The sequence below is a fragment of the Lepisma saccharinum genome, chromosome 4 (assembly GCF_977018435.1).
Source record: "Lepisma saccharinum chromosome 4, izLepSacc3.1, whole genome shotgun sequence".
Classification (NCBI taxonomy): domain Eukaryota; kingdom Metazoa; phylum Arthropoda; class Insecta; order Zygentoma; family Lepismatidae; genus Lepisma; species Lepisma saccharinum.
In genome coordinates, this window is record NC_139232.1 from 63176550 (window position 1) to 63192338 (window position 15789).

At 37.5% G+C, this 15789-nt stretch overlaps 1 protein-coding gene across 2 annotated transcripts in view; it reads right to left on the minus strand.

Moving 5' to 3' along the window:
• Positions 1–15789, minus strand: part of LOC145986516 (ATP-dependent translocase ABCB1-like) — a 139877-nt gene that overhangs the window by 96599 nt on the left and 27489 nt on the right. For both annotated transcript variants that reach the window (XM_083120622.1, XM_083120623.1), the window contains exons 6-7: positions 12988–13088; positions 11766–11937 (exon numbers count right to left, since the gene is read on the minus strand). In XM_083120622.1, the coding sequence (XP_082976748.1) occupies positions 11766–11937; positions 12988–13088 (273 nt within the window). The remainder of the gene's footprint in view (positions 1–11765; positions 11938–12987; positions 13089–15789) is intronic.

The window sequence follows — 15789 nt, forward strand, 5'->3', positions numbered from 1 at the left end:
TAATGAATGGTTTATTCAGTTACGAAGAGAATCTAAGAAGTTAATAAACTTAGCCTACAAAAACTATGTAAACAATGTGCAAAATGAAATTCGAAATGATTCAAAACAATTCTGGCAATATATCAGAAATAAGAAGCAACCTCAATTAAAACCGTCTAGTATGACATATCAACAGGCTACACTAACGTCTAATCAGGATATTGCAGATGGATTTGCAAGGTTCTTTAGCAGTGTTTATGCTAAGGTAACTCCAACATATGATATTCCTAGAGGCGAAACTTTGGATGTTTCTCACTGTTTAAATATAAATACTATAACTTCAAGGGATTATATGAAAGCATTGAAAAAACTGAAATCTAAGAAATCAAGTGGTCCAGATGAAATACCCTCATATATTTATAAAGGTTGTGCCGACCCTCTTCGACTTCCACTATGTTTTATCTATAATCTAATTTTATCGACACAAACCTTTCCTGATCAATGGAAAATTAGTAAAATTACGCCTATTTTTAAGAAAGGAAATATTAATAACATTGAAAATTATAGACCTATTGCGCTAATCTCAACCCCAGCGAAGATATTTGAACAGATCCTGTATAGTAAAATTTTATTTCATGTTCAGCCTTATATCTCTGATGTTCAACATGGTTTTTATCCAAAAAGATCCACTTTCACTAATTTAATGTATTTTACTCAATATATTTCGGATTCTTTTAATGAGAACATTCAGGTAGATGTTATATACACTGATTTTATTAAAGCGTTTGATAAGATTGATCATACGTTATTATTAAATAAACTTTCTTCATTTGGTTTATCTGATGTTTTATTAAAAATAATTATCTCTTATTTGAAAAACAGAAAATACAAAGTAGTTTATAACTATGCTACATCGACAGTATATACAGCACATTCAGGTGTCCCTCAGGGATCAAATCTTGGTCCCCTTCTTTTTGCGTTATATATAAATGATCTTCCATCTGTTATAAAGTTTTCACGCTGCTTATTGTATGCAGATGATTTAAAGATTTTTAAAGGCATTATACTTCCAGAAGATGCTATCTTATTACAAAAAGATATAGATGCTTGTTATCAATGGAGCGTTCAGAATAAATTATATTTTAATATTAGTAAATGCTCAACAATAACGTTTACAAATAAAACAAAAGTCGTACTTCCTAATTATATTCTTAATGAAAGTGTACTTACACGCGTAGATGTAATCAATGATTTAGGATTAATATTGGATAAGAATTTAAACTATAAACATCATTATTCTTACATCTGCTCGGATTAATATAAACATCTTGGATTTATAATTAGGTCAACTAAAGATTTTAAGAATACGCAAGTTTTAATGAACCTATATAATGCAATCATTCGTTCAAGACTTGAATACTTAAGTGAAATTTGGGATCCATTTTATCAAGTACATTCAGATAATATTGAACGAATTCAGTTTAAATTTTTACGATATTTGTATTTTAAAAAAGTATAATCGTTCAGCAGTATTAAATAGAATTTCTTATAATTTTTTACTTGTAGATTTTCAGGTGCCACCTTTGAAATCTAGAAGATTAATAGCTCAATATTTTATACTTTATAAGATTATGAATTACTTAATAGATTCTCCTGAAGTGTTGCAATATTTTAAACTTAATTTTAAGCCAATAAATTTTAGGTGTTTGCTTCCTTTTTTTATTGATAAATCGAGAAACAATATACATAAATCTTCAGTTGTTATCAGACTATGCACAAATTATAACAACCTTGTTCAAAAGGGAATTAAAGTAGACTTCGCGCTTCCTTTTATAACGTATAGCTCAATAATAAAAAGACATATATTGTCATTGCCTAATCATTTAAATTTACAGTAAATTTGATTGAAGCTGTGTTTATATTATATTATTTTTATTGATACTATGTATTTAAAGTCATACTTTATTTATTATTATATGGGTTTGATATTTGTACAAATTGTATAATTAATCTTAGTGTTCATCGTCTATTGTGCGATGCATAATATGTTTGTATCTGAAAGTATTTAGCAGTACTCTGTTGTGATTGTACTATATTGTGTTTGTATTTTGTTCTGTTATTTTGTGTAACATACCTACTGCCATTTTTATCTTTTTGTCTTTTTTTATCTTTTGCTTTGTATTTTGTAATATTGTAATTCTGTTGTTTTGTATTTTTGTAATTTTTAAAATGTATATTTAATCTTTATTGTAAATATTTTTAATAAGATTCTTTGTAATTGGAACTATTGGTTCTGTTAAGGATCTTTTGCTAAATAAATAAATAAATAAGTTGTCAACAGCTCGTTTTGAGTTTTCTATTAATTCTTGAAGATCTTATTGGGTCAAATAAAGTGTACGAACATGGTGATGGACAATTTGCACGGTAATACTCATGGATCCCACTGTACATAAATGCTCATTTGAACTTTTCTTTTCTGGTATGCACAGCATATTATGTTCAACGTACTTGGAAGATGTATCTTGTGCTGAACTAAAATAAATAATAATAACAAGTGGTGCGCGGTATCTCGAAAAGTCGGGACCGGGATCGGAAAGAAAAATTCCGTCCCGATCCCGACTTCAGCAAATGACTTCCCTACTTTTCTGGATCCCGAGCAGTCGAGAAATACCGAATGCTCATTTTAAAACGATATTAATTCTTGACGTTTTCTAGATTGCAAGTGTCTGGAACTTATGGGAAATTGTTAGTTTTCATTCCAGATATGCAAAGACAATCACTTAAGGTGAAAATGACGTGTAGAATTTGAGATTTCCAGAGCCTCGGGAAATTTCGGGAATTTCCCGTCCCGAATGTCGGAATTTAAAAACAATTACCGTTCCGATCAATAATATTCTGTCCCGCATAACAATAAGTAGCCATCGATATTTATGTTCATTTGTCTGAAGCCACAAAATGTAAATGGGTGGAAATGCTCATTTGTGTACTCGATTTCGTGTGTCCAGTTTCTGGCATGGTTTCCTATCTTCATAGTGCAACACTAGCGCATAGATTTGGAATTCATTTCATGGATAAATTCACCTCTTACCGTCGTTTCGTCATCACGAGTAAACAACGGATTGGCCCAACCTATACTTCTAATAACCTTGATTTTATACATGGGAGTGACATTCCACAACTTTCCAATCTTTTTTAAAGATTATATCATAATCAAAGTTCACTAAAGATTCATAAAAGGCTTCTATATAGCTTAAGCATCCAAGTTATTATCAAATTGCCAAGTTTAATGCTTTAAAAGCAACAATAATTGTACAAATATGTATCAATGCCATATTGCTATATCTGTACTTATCTTTGTTCCATCATCAGATTTTCAAAGTCACAGACAACTAGTATCAGAGTAACTAGTTCAAGCCTGATTTTTTAGTATGTGTTATCTTCAATTTTTTTTTTTTTGTTTTATATTTTTGTCAATAAGTGCTTAACAGCTTGAATGTTAATGTAGTAAATGTACATATTTGTTCTGTTACAGCTATTTTAGAATGTATATCACAATATAAGTATCTAATATTTACAATTACCATTTTTTGAATGTTGATACAAAATACCAAGAATGACATCATATTATACATTAGGGTGGAGTGAAAAAAAAATAATTTTATAAGCTAGACTATGGAAAATGTGCCATTTGTCCATAGTAAGAATCCTGAAAAATCATTTTATTTTCTATCATTTTATTTTCTATCAACTCCTTGATCGCCCTTCACCTTATTGAAATAATTGGCATTTTAACCATTTTTATGACTTTATAGCCTGATTCAGTATGATTTCAGCATGACTTATTAAGTAGCGAATCTAAGCGAGCTACTTATTAAAAAGGTTTTGTCCATCTTAAGCTTACCTATATATTGTATGGGGATATCCTGAGGATAACATGATGTCCCCAGGATATCCCAAGGACATCTGGGGATAACGTGTGTTGTATAGTAGGGTGGAGTGAAAATTTTATTTTTTTAATTTTTAGAAGCTAGACTATAGAAAATGTGCTATTTGCCCTATAGCTTATCTATACAACACACGTTATCCCCAGGATGTCCTTGGGATATCCTGGGGACATCATGTTATCCTCAGGATATCCCCATCCCCAGAACTTGCATTTTCAGAGAGATGGCAGTTACAAGAGACAAAGTATCGTGCGTGATATGTGGCGCTCCACGAAACGTATCGACCAATACTCTGCCGACCTACACCGATCTCATGAAGAAATATTCAACTGCGACAAGACCCAAGGACGGACAATGGAATATACCCATATCTCACAAACTGTGCTATGAAGTCAAGATCTGGGAAAGGGCCTCACTTCCAACAGTAACTCACGCACAAGCGATTGAAAAACTCAGATCCTTCCACGACCAATACAACACAATCCTAAAGGTCTCCAAAGGGAAAAAGAATCAACCCAACTACCAACGGAGAATATCGGACTTTTGCGACAGAGGTAATAGTCTCTTTGTTCTCTGCAAATGCAAGTGCTTCGACATGGTTTCCAAATGCAAATGCGTGAAAGAATTCAAAGTTCCGGAAAAGGAACGCCATTTCCTTGAAGACCAGAGAGGACCAAGAAAGATGATAATCGGCAGTATAGAACAAGAGAAGACATCAAAATTGAAGAGGAAAGCTGAAAGAGAGGAAGCCAATCTCGAACGAATGAAGAAGCAGAGGACCGTTGAGATCAAAGGTCAAGCCAATTATGCCAACAGTGCCGAAGATGACACGTACCCGTCGGTCAGTGCCACTAGCGATGAGTACATACCAGATACAGAATCAGTCAAGACTAAGCCAAAGCAGAATCGCCAATGTAAGAAAATGACAATCTCTCTACCTACACTTGCTAAAGCTTGCGATCGGATCGGAGTCTCAGTTCTGCATGATCTTGGTCTTGTGTCGCCAATCAACCAATCTAAAGCAATCGATCGAAGCAAGATCCGCCGAGAACGCAGCAAAACTCGTAAGGAACTCCAGCACAATGATGACCAGTTTGACCACACTCAAACTGGCATAGAGGAAGTATTCTTTGATAGCCGCAAGGATGAAACTTTGACACAAGTTCTCGGCGAGGACAAAAAGTGCCACAGCAAAACCCTCACGGAAGAACACATAAGCATCATCGCAGAGCTGGGTTCTTCATACTTCAGCCACATGACTCCGCCGTCAGGCTCCAGCAAAGACATAGCTGAGTCATTAGTCGCTAGTTTCAAAGAACGGAATGCGCAGACAGAGAACATTAAAGTTGTAGGGTGTGACGGCACAAATGTGAACGCGGGACACACAGCGGGCATTATCCGCCGACTGGAAGAAACCTTCGAGCATCCTCTGCAGTGGCTGGTGGTATGTCTGCTCTATGCCAATGAGCTGCCCCTCCGCCATCTATTCCAGGCACTCGATGGCACGACTACAGGCCCGCGCAGATTCTCTGGAGATATCGGAAAGCAGCTAGTGACGTGTAGCGAACAGCCTGTCTCCTCATTTGCACCAGTTTAGCTGACCGAGCAACTGTCCAATATTGACCCGAAGGAGTTGAGCACAGATCAGCGCTAACTACTGGAAATGTGCAATAGCATCAGCAAAGGTGAATGTAGCGTCAATCTGGCAATGTGAAACCCAGGTTGCCTGAATCACTCACGATGGATAACGACAGCCAATCAAATCCTCAGATTATATGTAAGCGACATGGAACCGTCAGAGAATCTGAAAACGCTGGTGACGTCCATCATTCGCGTATATGTTCCAACGTGGTTCGCCGTAAAAGCCCACTGGTCATGCAAAGATGGAGCTAGGCGCCTTCACCAGATGCTCGTCAAGTGACGATACCTTAGCCCTAAGCACAAGAAGATCGTTGACCCCATCATTCATCGCAATGCATACTTCGCTCACCCGGAGAATCTGCTCCTGGCCATGATGACGGACCATCGACCACACATACGTGAGCTGGTCCGGCGACGAGTGATGAAGGTCAGAGCTGCAGCAGACCCCAGTGGACAAATATGGAGGTTTAAGGTTCCCGCAAAACTCAACTTTGACGCCGTGGAATACTTCAACATGATCGAATGGGCAGTCTGCCCTATCTCGGATCCTCCCGTAATCAAGGTAATGACAGAACACTGAGCTCAGGGATCTCATCACGACAGAGGTGACTCCAACTCTCACCTTCTAAAAATTCCCCAACCACACACAGGCTGTGAAAAGACACGTGAAGCTGGTGACCGAGGCGGTGAAAGCTGTTTGTGGACAGAAATCGCGAGATGGCTTCATCTGTGCATGCATCGCTTCTCGACAGCTAATGCCAATGTTCGAGTCGAAACGTGACTTCTCTCACTTCACCTTGTAACTGTTTGTGGCATTTGATTGCATTAACTGAGTTTTAAGGTGACTAAACTGACTAATAGTCACTATTGACTGACTATAACGTTATATCGTTGTAATGTCGCTTAGTATTGTAATTTAAAGGGTTGCGAAGGGCGATCAAAATATTGTTCAAATGTCTTGAAATTTTTACACAGTGTTCTATTGATCTATTGGCACCTTTTGACATATCTAATTAAAAAAAAAAAAAAAGCCCATTTTCACTCCACCCTATTGTGGATCCTTCCTGCATGACTCTGAATGAATTCCCTATGGATGCTGAAAAATTCCCTTTCCCAGCTTTATATTGCCTGCGATACCGAAGTTTCTGTAAGTTGGATTCATTGCGTTTGTTCTTTATACAAGTATATTTTACATTCATACATCTTTCATCTTTATGATAATTATTAATTTAAAGAGGGCGAAAGCAACTTAAATTAACTAATATATGTGTACGTATATATACAGGGTGTTACTAAAGTTCGTTTCCAACGCTTAGGAGGTGATTCTACAACTGAAAATAAACACAAAAGTTCATGTGACGAAATGCTGAAAACTGCACCCATTCGGAGTTATTGAAGTGGGAAAAAGTGTGAAAATTATGTTTACAAGGAAACATTGGCACAACGGCCAAACATTATAACCACGGCAAAGGGCGTTCCACAAAGAAATGCAGCATGCTCTATTCAAAAAAGCACATGGCAGATGTGCGAAGTTGATGAGCAAGGGATTGCCCAAAGGAAGCGAATGGGTTTGTTGAAGTCATGGGGGTAGGGAAGGTTTTAGCGAGATGTGTTATCCACGGAAAGTGATATGTGGAGACTGACAACCAAGAAGAAAGCGAATATTCGTAGTGGACATCACTATTACATAGAAACACAAAAATGGTGGTGGTGCTGCACTAGGTTGCATATGTGTCGACATGTTCACTGTGTGCAGAGTGGAGGTGCCGAGGGAACCACATCACAGATGATGTTCAAACTGTCTGCCATTAACGTCCACGCAGAGATGACAACGCCGAATCAAAGATTGTCTAGTGCGACCAAACAACCCCGCAGTGTCTGCTATCGTTGCTGAGGTGACATTAATACGTGCAACGAGACCCTCGACCGACACGACAGGTGTTTCGTATACGAGGCATTTCATCTCTCCACATAGAAAGGAGTCCAGGAGAGTGATGTCCGGCAATCTTGCTGGTGAAGGGCGTTCCACTAAGAAATGTGGCATGCTCTATTTAAAAAAAGGCACATGGCAGATATGTGAAGTTACGGTGATAAATGCTGTCAGGGATCGTCCTGACACCAGTACAAGCGCTATAGCCAGTGCCCACAACACCTCCCATGTTAATGTGTGGTGCATCCTATCCGAAGAGGGAATGGACCCTTTCAAACTCCAAAAGGTACAAGACCTTTTACCTCAGGACTTTCACCCACGTGTGGTGTTTTGCCAATGGTTTTTGCATCACATTGAAACTATCCTGAATTTTGTGAACAGGGTGTTGTGGACCGATGAAGCAATGTTCACCAAAACGGACGTGTTCAATAGTAAAAACAGTTACGTTTGGGATTTTGCAAATCCACATGCAATTCTCGTGGCACACCATCAGCACAGATTTGTGGTTAAAGTGTGGTGTGGGATAGTGCATGACCATTTGATTGGGCCGTACATCTTCCCTATTTGCCTGTGTGGTGATACATATCATGCATTTCTTAGTGATGTTTTGCCTGAACTGTTGGAGGACATGCCCTTGGTATTGAGGCAAGGACTATGGTCCCAACACGATGGTGCACCACCACATTTCGACCAAAAAGTGCGTCACTTCCTCAATGGCTTGTTCCACAATCGGTGTATTGGTAGGGGTGGGCCTGTGCCGTGGTCAGCAAGATCACCGGACATCACTCCCCTGGACTTTTTCTATGGGGAGAGATGAAAGGCCTCGTATACGAAACACCTGTCATGTTGGCCGACAATCTCGTTGCACGCATTAATGTCGCTGCAGTGACGATAGCAGACACCGCGGGGTTGTTTGGTCACACTAGACAATCTGATTCGGCGTTGTCATCTCTGCATGGAAGTTAATGGCAGACAATTTGAACATCATCTGTGATGTGGTTCCCTCGGCACCTCCATTCTGTGAATGTGAACATGTCGACACATATGCAACCTAGCGCAGCACCACCACCATCTTTGTTTTTCTACATAACGGTGATGTCCACTACGGATATTCGCTTTCTTCTTGGTTGTCAGTCTCCACATATCACTTTCCGTGGATAACAAATCTCAGTAAACCCTCCTTAACCCCATGACTTCAACAGACCCATTCGCTTCCATTGGAGAATCCCTTGCTCATAAACTTCGCACATCTGCCATGTCCTTTTTTTGAATAGAGCATGCCACATTTCGTTGTGGAACGCCCTTCGCCGCGGTCATGTTTTTGGCGGTTGTGCCAATATTTCCTTGTAAACATAATTTCCACACTTTTTCCCACTTCAATAACTCCGAATGGGTGCAGTTTTCGGCATTTTGTCACATGAAGTTTTGTATTTATTTTCAGTTGTAGAATCACCTCCTAAGTTTTGGAAACGAACTTTAGTAACACCCTGTATATAATTTACTTCTGATAGCTTTCCCTTTCAAAAATTATTCATTTCCGTGAAGGAAGTACTCTCACTGGTTTTGAAGTCTACAAAGACAAGTAATCACGCATTTTAAAATACAAAAAAGAAAAAAGTAAGCATATAAATAGTTTAATTACTTCATTTATCGATTGATTAAATTGTTATTTGTTGTCGCATTTCTGCCACTTTTGGGTAATCATGGCGAGTGATGATATGAAATTGATGAAGGGACATTTACAAATAACACACATGCCTAGGCTGGTATTCGAACCCTGGAGCTCTGGCATCGTAAGGAGCTGTGCTAACCACTCCGCCACAGAGATCGGTGTTATTTCTTGAATTTCTAGTTCAAATTTTAATTTATTTAATTACCTTCATCCTCAATATTTAAGCTTTTTTCCTTCGACAAATTCTGTTCAAATAGCAGAGATAAGGAAGACAGAAGCAAACGTAAAATGAGAATTAACATAGAATTGGTTCACAACTATTGTTCAGATTTCCCCGTTTCTCACGCACTTTAAGAAGTATTTTCCCTACTTCCCTTTTCAGTACGTCATTTGTGAACCCAGAATTCCCGTGCCCGAGAAATTTCCCTGTCGCAAACAACACACCTCCTACCTCCTACGATACAAAGGCATCGAGGAAGGGAAGAATGGCAGAAGAGGGAACTGCAAAGACTCTGGGGTGGAGAGTGCGACCGGTGGACTCACCAGCCACGGAATCACTGCACCTGAGAAGCAGTGTTTCCTTCCCCTCTCCCCTACCTCCCATCAAAGGAATTTAAAGGGAGCCGGTGGAATCTCACCCTGACCAGATTCCACCAGCTGGAGAAAGAAAGCCTCTCAGACATTCCGTGGCAAATGCTTGAAAACATTTGCACACTGGAAGTAATGAAATATGTGAATCAAAGATTGGTTCGGAAGAATATTGCGAAGAAATAAAAAACAACTTTTTTTAAATTATAGTCCGGTCATCTCAGATTACCTAGATGACCCAGAGTGTATGCTGCTGTTGACTACATACACAGATATGCAGATTCATGTCAGGAACCACAATGGTACAGCATCCATAGGGATTGGCTTGGTTGCTCAGTTGTGAATGCTATGATCCCAGAATCAAACCTTCACTGAAATAATTAGCCACAAACATTTTCAATTTGATATTTTTTTTTTTACATGAATAATGTCTTGTTGCGAAACCTGAAGGTAAGAGACCTGTATAAAGAAATTGGTAAGGATGGAAAAGATTGGCTTGATCTTGCCCAGGATAGGGACAGACGGAAGGCTTCTGTTGCTGCAGTCATAAACCTTCAGGTTTAAGAAGGCTAGAGAGTTAGTTAGTTAGAGCAATGTCTATGTAATTTGAGTAATGCAAGGTACACTACATGGCAAACACTTCTCATAGGAAACAGGAAGCATTTTTTTTTGTGTGAATATCCTTTGCAGGAAGTCCTTTTGCCAACATAAAAAAATGCACAGGAGCATGCTGCTCTTTGCTCTTTAGTTGTAGTCAAGGGCACTTCTGGATTGTAAAAGCCTCATTGAATTTAAACGGGGGCAATCCAAAAGAGTCTGTGGCTGTACTCTCTTTGAGAACCATCAACATTTTCATACTGAGCTGAGCAGGGAATATGTAGTAATTGCTACCTATGTCAGCTACCTATGCTACCTATGTCAGCGCAACCAAAAAATAAAGGGGGGGGGGGGTCTTGAAACCCATGATCTCATATATTGATGAAACTTGGCACATTTAATCCTTCCATGATGGTGAGAAAGTATGTAATTTTTTTGTCTCTAACATGTCTGGTCTCATTTTTATAACCCTTCAAATTATCAGTGATCCTCTTCTCTTCCATTCCCAAACCCTCCCGTCAGAGCTGCACTATCTTAGAAAAAAATTATATTAACCTTATAAGTTATTCAATATTTTTAAAATTTCACAACAATGTTAACCAAACAATAAGAATTTCAGAAAAAAAATATGACAACATACTACATAGATGTCCAGTAGACAAGATAAGAGAGCCCCTTCCACCTTGGAAAACAACCTAAAAGTATATATTTTCATAAAACATCTGTATTACCACAACTCAAACATTTCAGTGCAAACATCTAATATTCAAGTGGTGTATATACAAGTGTCAATTAAATGCAGTAAGTATTATGTGTTGAGTGATATATTGTGTTGAATCAAACCTACAAGTGAATTAATTACTTCCACTAATTTAGCAAGTCAAAACTAGGCACCTACATTGGTCCTACAGACCAAACATACATGCATCTACTGTAAGGGAGATAGAATTTCTTTTCTAAGACAGTGCAGCTTACACTGAAGACACTGGAAAGGGAAGAAAAGAGGAATCACTGAAAGTTTTAGTAGCTATACAAATGAAACCACACCAGTTATGTATGTGTGTGTGAAGGGGGGGAGGTTTCTCACCACCATGGAAGGATTAAATGTGCCTCATCAAAATTTGAGATTATGAGTACCATGGTCTGGTTGAACAGACCCCCTAATTCATTATTAAGCTGGATTATACTGCCTCATACAGATATCTTTCAAAACTACTAACTACCATTATCAGCTTTCCAATAACTGTTTGTGACCTAATTATTGACTTTCTTCTCATATTTATTGTAAGACTTGAAGAAATTTAGTCAAAGTCTTACTGTCATAAGGAGATTATTCATCGATATTTATCATCTTGCTTTACATCCAACCTTATTGTAATGAGCATGTTATAAGATTGTCCCATAATCTACTTACCACAGATACAATGCCACCAATCACAAGCATCAATGGCAATGCTGAGAGGCTAACAAGAGTCAGCTTCCACCCAAACCAAAATGCTATGCCACATGAGACAAAAGCCATTGAGATCAAGTAGAAGAAAGCTCCCAACTTTTCTCCAATACCCTCTTGGAATTTATTTAAGTCACTGGAAAAAAAAAAAAAATCATTTACACTCTTATGTTGGAAATTGTACAAATGTGTACGAGTTCAAATTTCATCTTATAACCTAGAGAATTGTTTTTATTTGTTTCTTTGTATATTTAAGAAAATTTGACATTAGACATCCAACTGTGATTCTTGCTATGACTTAAATCTAGAATTGGGGGTGTAAGGGGATACACCCAAAAGTCAATGTCATTTCCGCATAGTACACCCAACGTTGCAGGCCAATGAGGCTGACTTCTGGACCAATGGCCCAGTATAATCATCTGCAGGGCTGTGTATATTGCCGTGTTTTATCCATATGTGTGCTGAGTGGCCCTTTACAGCCTCAGCTTTTAACATTATTAACATGGGTAAGAAGATTTTAGTCCTCAGATACAAGTGTTCATTTTAGTTACAGTATGGGGTTGGTTGATTCATTGATTGATTTGTTGTTTAAAGTCTACTTTTTGCACAGGAAGGCTAATGATGACTGGATCTACTGTTTAAAGTGGGATTCGAACCACTGTGCTATGTAGTAATGGGTTGGGTCCCATATAGTGTGATGGGTGCACATAACCCAAGTGTTTGACTTTGACACCTTGTAATCATGTAGTTCCAGGTTCAGATCCCAGTTCCAATTAGCCTTACTGTGCATAAAGTGGATTTAAAACAAAAACTCAGACAAACAAACCAAGTATTGATGCACCAAAAATGTTATTTTAAACAATCAATCAATCAATTAAATCAGGAATTACATTACCCAGATATCAACTGTACCATACAACATCAATTTCACACACATGGTACTTTTATTATTATTTATTATGTATCAATATGTACAAGATTTCATTGTCTAAAATGAGAAAACAACAGACAATGTATTTATATCCAATTATAGTAAAAAAATAAATATTAAGATCAGCCTGATATGAAATTTTAATAATACCAATATAGTATTTGATGGAAATGATGTGTCAGTCCCACAGTCCCATTCCTAACAAACATTAACAACAATAATAAAGAAAGAATCTGAAACAACTTACAAACTTACTCAGTCACTCGACTAGAAAAATCACCAATGTTATGTGTATCATACCATTCCATATCTTGATATAAAATGGACTTGAAGTATAACTTCCGAATTCTAAATGCCTGGAATGAGAAATGAATTTATCATATTTCAAAGCATAAAAACTCTGGAAAGAATTTCAAGATACTAAAATTATAGTACGTGGATTGGGTAGAAAAGTACACACTTCTGTGCAATTTGGCATGGAATGACCCTTGCCAATGTTGCATTCCTAGCAATATCACCAAATTTGAGTGTTTTACAACCTGACTGAACTGGAAAGCAACATTCAGCAAACCAGTTGATATGCATTGTCAAGCAATGTCTACATGCCCAACTGCATTCTTTTGTGTCCCTGACAGAATAGATATTAACCGTGCAAGTTCTCAGTGTTCTGAGTTTCAGTTAATATCCCAAATGTTCACATGTCACACACTTTACATCAAAGAGTCCCAGATTTCATTCCCAGCCACTGTACATCAAATCTTGACAGGGGGAGAAAATGAAAACAGTCTATCTTTGCATAGACTTTACAAATTGCCAAACTTCACTTCCTTGTGTATAAAATCTTGCAGCAAATACTTCATCTATTTCATCAATTCAACATTCTTCCTCGTTACCTTGATTAAACTAGAGGTGTAGAAAGTGATGTAAAATAACCTACAAATTACACTATACACATGGGAAGGGAAAACCAAAAATAATTCAGGCACCAGCCCCTCACTCTCAGGAGCCAAGCTTCTATTAAATGCTATCATATTATTAATGTATTTATTTGTGCAAATATTGGTAAAGAAAGCCATAAATCGAACTCAGATAAAGCTACACATTTTGAAATGTGATCTTAGAACATTTAATTTATTAATTAGTACAAGATTGGATTAAAAGTAATAAATTCTTGCACCGAAGTGGCCTTCCTAAAGAAGTTTCAACTGGTAAGAGCATGAATAACTATGCAATACATTCTAATACAGGGAGTCCATAAAGTCCTGCAAAAAACTAAAACTCTATAACTTTTTAGCTGTTGCGTTTAACAATACACATTTTTTGGGTGAGAAGGGTGGAAGTTTAAAGTTTTGTTCTGGTCACACTGCTCAATGACGCTTGCACTGGTAATCACGTGATCATGTGACTTAAGATGGCATCCATCCAGAAAAAGGCACAGTGTTTTCTGTGGTTTGCAGAGTTAAAATCTTGTGTTTCAGTGCAGAGAAAGTTCCAGATAACATATGAGAAACCAACCCCAGCAAATTCAAGTATCAAGAGATGGTATGAAAAGTTCAAGACAACGGGAAGTGTGTCAGATTTGCCACGCAGTGGAAGGCCAGGATCGAGTGACTATGTGATTCAGTCAGTGATTTTTCTTCGAGGAAGACACAGTAAATGGCAACAACTATCTGAACATGCTACAGACATTCCTTGTGCCAGAACTTAATAGGTTAGGCATCATCAATGACGTCCACATGCAACAAGATGGGGCGCCGGCGCATTTTGCCCTTGAAGTTCGGCAGTTTTTTAACGAACAATTTCAAGGTAGATGCGTCAGCACGCAATTCTCGGTTTCACAAAAATACTGCAATAGTGTTTGGACATGAATGGTGCACAATTGGAGGTTTGGCAATGAACCTAACAAGCAGGAAATAAACTTTGAACCTTGCTGTAAGTACACACAAAATATTTTGTTAATAAACTTAATAGTTTTCAAGTTATAGAGTTTTAGTTTTTTGCAGGACTTTATGGACTCCCTGTATATGGCTTGACTCTACCACATCACTGAAGATTTTAAAGTTCTGCTAGCAACACTGGAAAAATTTATAATGACATGTTTATTGATACACGCAGGGTGGCTACAAACAAGCAGAAATGAAATTCCCTGACTTTTCCAGGTTTTCCAGGACAAAATTTACATTTTTCCCTGACAATTACAAACTAAACTAAATCGATGTTTTTGCAAATTGAAATAATACACTCATACAGATCTAGGTATGGATTTGTTAAGTACCAATATTATCTTCTATGAAATTGACTTAATTTCTCTATTCTCTATGATTTGAATTCAAACAGCAAAATAGTGAATCTGGAAAATTATTAAAATTCACAAGCTAGGGAAGGATTATGGAATTTTATCATACACAGTAAGTTTAAAATAAAATATTTGATTATTTTAAAAGTTACGACTAAATGAGATTAGAGTGAAGAGTGATTAACTAAGAAATACATTTTGTAATTTATCAGTCTCCTTATCCATTCTTGGTATTATATGTAGATATTTTCACTGAGGTTTGGAACCCTCTGCTTGCAAGAACCATGAGTGCGCACTCATTTTTCAATGCATAAAGCTACTTCTCTCTTCTCTGTAAAGCAAACAACTTAACTCTTGCATATAAGTGAAACAATTCAATTGTACAAAAGAAAGTGTCAAATTTCCTTACATTATCAATGGGATTTCTGCTTCAGTACAGTATATCCAAGTGAAGTACTGTGAAACTGACAACATGCTGTTATACCATTATTGCTGACGAAAAGGGTATGTAGGTATTAGAAATTTAACGCAAGGAATTTATAGAATTGCATTGTATATGTACCTGATTTAGCTAACCAAACATTAAAACAGGAACACTCTGTTAATAACAGCTTCTGAAAAGGAGCTCCAATGGTGCCAGTACGCAGCACTAGTAGCCGGAGAGCGAAACACACATGCGGGCAGGAAGAAGTGGCATGTAGCTGTAATCTGGTACAGTTGCAATGCAGCCGTTTTAGGACAGTTCTAGGTTAAAGATTGCA